This window comes from Mytilus californianus, unplaced genomic scaffold (genome assembly GCF_021869535.1).
Source record: "Mytilus californianus isolate M0D057914Y unplaced genomic scaffold, xbMytCali1.0.p SCAF_14, whole genome shotgun sequence".
Taxonomy (NCBI): domain Eukaryota; kingdom Metazoa; phylum Mollusca; class Bivalvia; order Mytilida; family Mytilidae; genus Mytilus; species Mytilus californianus.
This window is the reverse complement of record NW_026262626.1, coordinates 35,808,609-35,817,190: the sequence shown is the minus strand read 5'-3', so window position 1 is coordinate 35,817,190 and position 8,582 is coordinate 35,808,609. Positions and strand designations below refer to the sequence as shown.

Below are 8,582 nucleotides of genomic sequence, written 5' to 3'. Positions count from 1 at the left end.
ATACACATTAAAAATTGTGGCAATCATAATGACTTCTAATATCTTCTACTTATATCTAATTGTTTCGTGGCCGACCAGGAAAAACTACTTTTAGAAACCTGTGTCCTTTTGTCAATGCCAGGCGAAACCCCAAATGTTGGACCGCACTTGATATAAGAATGTTAAAAAAAAAAATTAAAGAAAACATTTAAATGCAAAAAATCTCCTATCAGTCAAAAGACTGCGGCTATATGAACTTGAAGACAGAAAAGAGTCTGAATAAACAAATCCGATTACGTTTGTATAGCCATACCACCTATATATAACAAAAAGTTTTAACTTTAATGCTAATTTGAACATACTTATAAACAAAAATATTTTAAAAACGTTTCTTAACGTACATGTTAAAAAATTTGATGTTCACTCAAGTAAGGCAGGGCTAGAAATGACCATATATACACCTATCATTTAACACAATAATTTTTCCCGCCCAAAAAATTCATACGCCTTCGAACTACTACGTGAGAAGACAATTAATTCCCGTTACACTACGTGCCACGGAAATTAGGAATTCAATCCGGAAAACAATGCATTGTCTTTCAATGGTCCCATTGGTAGATATGCAAAATAAATTGTTATCAGATACGCGTTTCTTTAGACAATAACAATAGGAAAAGGCTGTCTCAGTTAGAGACAGAAAAGGAATGACAAGATTTATACAAGTCTGGAAAGTAGTTCAAGTCAGGTCTTCAGTTTTAACAGCAGCACCAAAAATGCATTGCATCTAGCATAACTTTTAACGGAACGATTGGCACTTAAAGATGGCCAGTAACATATACATCTTGCACGGCAAAGGCACATACCATTCATGTTGTTTTCATCTTCCTTTATTTCATATCTGGAAGAAGACTTTATACGTTTGATGAACTTGTGTCTCCTCTGTTTTGCATATTTAATCAAATAAAAAATATTTAATCTAACAAATTATTTTTTTTTCTCAAAAGATTTAGAATCGAATGATTTATTTAGTTCTCTCTTATAAAAGATGAATGGTAGATATGTCTTAGACAATTACAATTATTTCATAACTGACTCATTTAAACAGTATTTATTAAAAAAAAACGATTCATTTCAAAACCGTTTTGACGTACCCGATCAATTCACCATTCTCTTATTTTAAAGGACAATTAAAAGACTTACATTCGGTTAATTGTATGAATTTGTCATTCAATTTTATAAACACTTCTTGTTTTTCAGTTTAACCGTGATTTCATTGATGACAGTTTTGTTGTTTATATTCTGTATCCCTAAATGCAAGGCTTCAGGTGAGAAGATGTAAAGCAGCATATGTATCTTTATTAAAATGTATATCAAAGCTAGGCATTCAAATTCAAGAAAATTGAGAACGATAGGAAAGTCAAAAGCAGAACTTTTTTGAGCGTGTGACATATTTATATATTATTGTGTTACCATGAAATCGACCCTTGATAACTGCATGGTTGCCTACACTGTAACAATGTCCATGTATCACTTTTGTTTTGTATATAGAATACACGTATTGTAACTTATCACTAATCTTCAACTTTTCTTCATGAAACTTAAATACGTCTACAAGGCAATGCATTTACGATAAGTTTGAAAAAGATACAAAATACATGTATCATAAAGCTTTTTATATTATAATATCATCCCATGACTTTACATTTGACCTCCGACCATGAAACTGAATAGACTTTATGTTCTTACTTCAAACAACTTGGTTAAAAGAGGTAATGAAGGAAACAAATTAAAACGGTACAAAAATAATAAACTATTGTATTTCAATATTTACAGCCAAGATCTGTATATTTGCATGTCCGGGTAAAACATGTCCGTACGGCTATGTTCCTGCAGGTTGTCCACGTTGCCAGTGTGCTCCAAATCCATGTTTGGTGAGTCGATTTTTAGCTTTCATTAGATATTACACTGTCTTATGTCTTTTTCTAAAAATGGAATTTACATATAGCTGAAAACTGGTATAGTAAAATTTTGAATTTTCAAAGACACAGTTTTAATGTAACTAAATAAGGTTGCAACTCCCCACTCAAAATTTACTCTAGAAGATTTTCAGTGGCTATATATTTTGGCTCTTCTAGGTTTTATTTGTTATTTTGATTTCAAAGTTTCATTCATTTGTATAATCAGATCAAAAACGATAAACTTCAGCAAAAAATGTTTGTTACTACTTTGTCTAACGATCACTATTAGATATACTAGTAGACTGTGATGCATGACATCTCAGCGACATATCTGACTTCTAGTGGAATTACTATATTTGATTTCAATGGCACCAATATTTTTTCTTATACATGACCAATATATGATATAAATTACTGATTATACTTTATACATCATGATATTTGTTTTGTTTTATACTATTCTATTTTCTTTTAAAAGTTTACAAAATGTCCATCAGGGTTTTCATGTAAACCTATTCCACAAAGATGTCCGCATTTTCAAGAAACATGTCCACATAGAGCCCATTGTGTTTCTGATGTATCGAAAGGAGGTATGTGGAGTTATTTAAATACATTTGTATCTGAAGGTCTTTTTAGATGTCTGAAACAATGTTTTGACTAAAATATACAAAATATGTCATTAACAAAATAAAAAATAATTTAAAAAACAAGGAAAGTAATCATATTCTGCAACACTTTCAAAAATGTGATAATATTTAATCGACACATATTTATTACAAGTAAAATGAAAGTATACTAAAGAAAAGACTCCTAAACCTCGGGATAAAAACGACACAAGTGCACATTTGTTAAATGGTTTAATGGTTTAATGGCACGCATGCTCAGGTAAAGAGAAGGTTCCTAGAGATGCCCAGCTGAAAATAATACTGAATCCTGAACCTAAAATATTTTGAAGAGTTGAAACATCCTGGGAAAAACAAGAAGTAAAGAAACACCCTGGTAAAGAACACTACATAGACTGAGGTTGATAAATATTTGTTCTTAATTTCCAAATCAGTTTCTTAGTTTCTCTTAAACGATGATGTATTTTCGTGTGTCCGCATCAAACTATCAGTACTGAGCTACTGAGTCAACGATTCTCCCGGAGACTTACAATCCACCAGTAGATATATTCGTCCAATAGACAACACTGGAAACATAAGCTTATACAATACTACTTGACATGAAAATAAAAAGTTACAAATATATCATCATGTGACCCTGAAGAGTAATCATATCATGATGCAATGGAGTTTGTAACTAAGGTAATAAGATATGAAATCAGTAGGAATGAATTGATGATGAAAATAATAATAAAAAAATAATAATTGTAATATCGTTTTTCTTTAGAACAGCCCTGTGGTTGTACTGATGAATTTAAACCTGTCTGCGCTACTAACTTTATAGACGGCACCGTCAATTTTGCAAATGAATGTAACATGAGATGTAGTCTGTAAGTAAAATACTTTATTGGAAAATGTTTTTGATATGAATTAATTCACACAATTAACGAGTAGCCAACTTGAGTAGTCAGGATTGCCCGAAGATAGACCTCCCTACAGTCGGTCTTTTATTTAGTCAATCCTGACACCCAACAATCTAAAACTGAACAGCATTAAATATTTTTTGAGAATCCCTTTCAGTTCAAAAGAATCAAAAATAATATCCGTAGATTTTCGAAACCCCTAGTGTGACTTGGGAATAGAAATATGTTAGCTCTTAGTCTTCTTCCGACCGGCAGTATAAAACCAAAGTGGGGCGTCCGTTTGTTTGTGTTTGCGACAACTCTTGTCCGTATGAGCATGACCTGTTTGCAAGCCTTTATGTCTGTCCCTATCACATCTAACCTCCTTTTCCAGTGGCAGTCCAAATTTTCCGCCCTTCATCCTATTGTATATAATCTATAATCGTCATGAATATGCATGATATATTTGCCACTGGACGTTAAGCAACCAGCAATCAATCAATTAATCATGATTTTGGATTTTGAATTTATAATAATTGACTAAGGTTTATACTTGATATGCAGAAATTGAGTTTTCACTATTTTATGCTCAATGCAAATGATTTTGGCAAAAATCTTGCCTGCCTTTCTTCCATTTCAAAAACATTTCTATAACGTCAAAAGCGCTATAAACTCTGTTTTACCTAAACTATAAAATTTTGTTAAAAAACACTATGTTTATGTTTTACACACATAATTTATTCATTTTACTAAAGGGTATACTAAAGTACTGATATATTAAAATTCCACAGAAATTATATTGTTGTTTATTGTGATTTTGTTTTTTTTGTAATAACCGTATGTGTAATAACCGTACGTGTAATAAAATGCGACGTATTTTGTATCACTTTTGTATGCATTCAAAATCATGCTGCGTATAAAAAAAACAATTGAAAGATGAATATCTGATATATCACCATCAACTATTCTTAGACACTCGAGGGAAAGATTGTTATATCGATGGTCTTGTCTCGTCGGACTGCAGGATGTAGCGGGTTCGATCCCTGAACGGGAAAACCAAAAACTTGAAAATTTAATTGGTATTTGCTGCTTTCTCATCAAGCACGCGACGTTTTAGAGTAAGAACAAAGGCTGCATGGTCAGCTCGAATTCAGAATAATGTGTCCAGGTAGGGTGCAATGTCTTCCTACAGACTATTATACATATCCAATTAGCATGTCCAAAATCCAGCTCAGCCTGTTGGTCTAGAACAATGCAGGGTTCATATTCATAACATATATAAATCGAGCTCTATAAAATGTTTGCCAACAATGATCAACAATAATAGACAATAGCTACTCGGTCATAATGACGTTGGGAACAAGTGGCGAAAAATAAACAACTTTCAATGGTACTTTTAAACATATACTAGTAACCTCAAAATGTCTCCTCTAACCAAATCTTATTTTGTTCATGTTTACATTTGTATATGTTAAGATCAAATAAAATGTGTGTATTTTGTTTAGAAATATATAGAAACATCAAGGTAAATTATATATTTATGCAGTAAACGGTTTGTTGCCATTCAACATTTCAGACTCCATTACATAAAGTTCGAAGATGGTTTCTGTCATTGTGACTGTCCGGATTACTATGATCCCGTATGTGGCGTTGATCAAAACGGCGAAGTGTCTTTTGTTAACAACTGTTGGCGATCCTGCAAGTAAGTGCTTCAATTGGTTCCATAATTCTGACTAAGTATGGGTCGGAGTCAAAACAACTCGATCATTTGACAAATGAAATGGGATGGATCTAAATAGACACAAAGTCATGAAGTAACCTAAGTTTTGTGCTTTATATGCTGTTTTAACGCTTACACAATAAACAAGGCCAAGACTACCAAAAGTATACATGTTATATGGACCTCCTTTTAACTACAGGTAATGTTACATATTGAGTAGGAAAAAGGGTTTTACAACAATTCGTGTAAACATGCATACGTTAAACGAGAAATATATACTTGTCTTGGGTATAGATAGTTTTCCTTATATTCATATTTCCTGTCTGTAAAAACTCAGTCCCGTCAATTACGTCTTCAAAATTTAAAAACATTTTTATCCTTTATAAAGATTCATGTCATGCATAAATAAAAAAAAATATCGCATTTAAATCAAAATGTTTTGAAATGTGTTGTTTACAATGTTAAAACTGTTGAATGTTTCCCCCCGGACAAATGTCAATATGCTATCTGTATGAATCAAGTGATTAACCTGTGACTGTAACTTCGCGTGTGTTTATCTTGTTAACATCTTTGAATCTCCTCTTACTTAACAATTGAAAGACCATACTTTTTAAAACCATAAACGATTAGGGTATTTTCTTTTTGTTTGAGTGATAAACGGTAAAACTTAAGGTAAATTGAAATTCTAAGATTTGCTTTTGGTTGTAGCTAAAAAAGATGACAGTTATATTTTCAGAATGTTAGATTTTTGGAACATCAAAATGACTGTACCAATTTTTGACATTTTTGACATTCATTAACAATAAACTATGGCAATCAGTGTTAATTGGATTAGATAGAAAATGACTATCCAAAACTAAAATACAAAAAATGGGAAAGTTAATGTATATTATATGCTTTTCATAAGTTTCTTTGCTAATCTTTGATGTGTATTCAACAGTGGTGTCCCACTGCAGCACGAGGGTATGTGTGACTGTAATTGTCCTGTGACAGAGAAGCCCGTATGTGGAAATGATGGACAGACTTACATAAATGAGTGTATCATGGGATGTGTGTAAGTATATCATTCCATAGAGTAAGGTTACTTGTTTATTTTATAAGACTACAAACTGATCGAAGTTATATTTTTTGTAAATAAAAAAAAAAATATGCTAAAATCAGAATTATTACCAAATAATTTGTAAGTCATTTTGATAGCAATCTGGCGGGCCCACTCTGCTAAATGTAGCATACTAAAAAATCGTTTGACTTGTGTCAATCGTAGGATTCCTTAAACCAATTCGCTGGTCTCGTAGTAGAGAGCCCGCTTCGAGTGCGGGGAGGCATTAGGTTCGACCCCGGCTGTTTCAAATCAAAGACTTGAAAATTGGTATTTGCTGCTTCTGAGAGCTCGGAGTCAGTAAAATATGTCCGGTTATGGTGACATGTCGTCATGTGAACTGTTACCTTGTGAACAAGCTCGTTTCGAGCTTATCGTGTCGGTCTATTACAAAGCAGAGCTCATATTCATTTCTCATTAACTTGTCTTCGTTCTGATATGCATGTAATATTTGCCACAAGACTTTAAACACCAATTCATTATCCTCCTCATCATCATCAGAAACAGAATTCTTAAATCACATGCATTGTACCCACAAAAAGATGACCACAAGGACAATGGAAAGCTTTGCTTGGAAAACCGTAATGATAAATATTTGCTTGTATCTTTAAATTGTGTGCACTTTAATAAGTCAATGAGGCAAGCAACAACCACAGGCAAGAAAAGACACAAAATACCTGGTCAACATGCGGTATCGAACATTTTACACGTGTCAATACAATGTTTCCTGCTTAAAATCGTCCCAAATCTAAAATTGCGAAAACACCTACACTTTATCATTCAAAACGTACCATGTCTATTACTACATTTTTATGTATTATCCCCTCTTAATTTCTTTATACAGAGGTGTTACTAAAGTAAAGAATTCTGCCTGCTGAAGACTGGTATGAGTAACGAACGCTAGAAATGTGTACATCTCAATAGACACTCAAGGACTGCATTAAATAAGACTTTGTAACATATCATGTTTTAATGTATTAATATTCTATATATATATATATATATATCAACCATCATCATCAAATAAAAAAATGTAAATAAAAAAATTAATTTTTGATAATACCTGAATATCTATTTTATTATGAATTACACAAGTTTTTAGAATTTCTTTCATAAGTAATGCGCTTGACACCAACAGTTCTAAAAGCCAAGGCATAAAAACGATTAAGAGCATCACAAACAAAAGTACTTATACAAAATAACCAAAACCATACAAATTTAAGTTTGCAGGAGTTGTAAACCAATTGAATTTAAATCCAATTTTAGATTAATTACCTAATTTACAAACTAGAGGCTCTAAAGAGCCTGTGTCGCTCACCTAGGTCTATGTGCATCTTCAACAATGGATACTCTTCGTCCTTGTTGCACTAGAATAGAATTCATGACAACATCTCTTCTTTGTTGATCTAGTTTTGCAGTTCATTTTGCTTATTTAAATTTCTATCTATCTAATATAGTTTTTCAGACAGTAGGCAATAACAAAAAAAAATGATAAAAACGTTATTATAAAGAGAACAACTCCAATAAGGGGTCATCAGACGATTTAAACCATGTTGACTTATTTGTAGATTCTGTCTTGCTGATCATATTTGCTTAATTAAGTTTCTATCTATCTATTATAGTTTTTCAGATATTAGGTAAAAACGCAAAAAAAATGGTAAGAACCGTCATTAATGGGCAATAACTCAAATGATGGGTCGTCAGACGATTTCAACTATTCGAATTATTTGTAGATCTTGTCTTGCTGATAATTTTTTTCAATTTAAGTTTCTATCTATCTATTATACTTTTTCAGATATTAGTCAAAATCGCAAAAAAAATAGTATAAATCGTCATTAAAGGGCAATAACTCGAATAAGGGGGTCATCAGACGATCTCAACCATGTTTGATTTATTTGTAGAACTTAACTTGCTGATCATTTTTTTTTATTTAAAGTTTCTCTCTATCTATTATAATTTTCAAGATAATAGGCATAAGTTGGTTAAATTAGTGATTTAAGGGCAATAACTATAAAAAGGTCGTCTGACAATCTAGAAGTAAATGCACAATAGGTAGATCTCATCATTCAAAACATTTCTCCCTTCTCAGATTTTCTCTATTTATAGTGGTTTTCAAGATAATAGACAAAACTTGCATTTAACCCATATGTTGTATTTTTAGCAATGTCGGTCATCTTTTTTTTTTCAAACTAGATACCCTAATGCTGATTGTGGCCAACTTTAGTTAAATTTGGATCAAAAGTTTCAGAGAAAAAGATTTTTGTAAAAGTTAACGACGGACGACTGACGCCAAGTGATGAGAAAAGCGTACTTGGATCTTGG

The 8,582-nt window shown here is 32.1% G+C and overlaps 1 protein-coding gene across 1 annotated transcript; it reads left to right on the top strand.

Annotated features, from left to right (window-relative positions):
• Nucleotides 1-1,198: 1,198 nt before the first annotated feature.
• LOC127724739 (serine protease inhibitor dipetalogastin-like) lies at nt 1,199-7,328 on the top strand. The gene is made up of 7 exons (XM_052231835.1): nt 1,199-1,304; nt 1,813-1,910; nt 2,416-2,527; nt 3,327-3,429; nt 5,018-5,143; nt 6,102-6,215; nt 7,105-7,328. Exons 1-7 carry the CDS (start codon nt 1,256-1,258, stop codon nt 7,136-7,138), a joined length of 636 nt encoding a protein of 211 aa, XP_052087795.1. The 5' UTR covers nt 1,199-1,255; the 3' UTR covers nt 7,139-7,328.
• The last annotated feature ends 1,254 nt before the right edge of the window (nt 7,329-8,582 follow it).

Excerpts from the sequence above, each read along its gene's own strand:
- LOC127724739 (XM_052231835.1), top strand. The coding sequence starts at position 1,256 with ATGACAGTTTTGTTGTTTATATTCTGTATCCCTAAATGCAAGGCTTCA. Across the intron at positions 1,305-1,812 it reads CCCTAAATGCAAGGCTTCAG|CCAAGATCTGTATATTTGCA; the intron begins GTGAGAAGATGT and ends CAATATTTACAG. Across the intron at positions 6,216-7,104 it reads GAGTGTATCATGGGATGTGT|AGGTGTTACTAAAGTAAAGA; the intron begins GTAAGTATATCA and ends TTCTTTATACAG.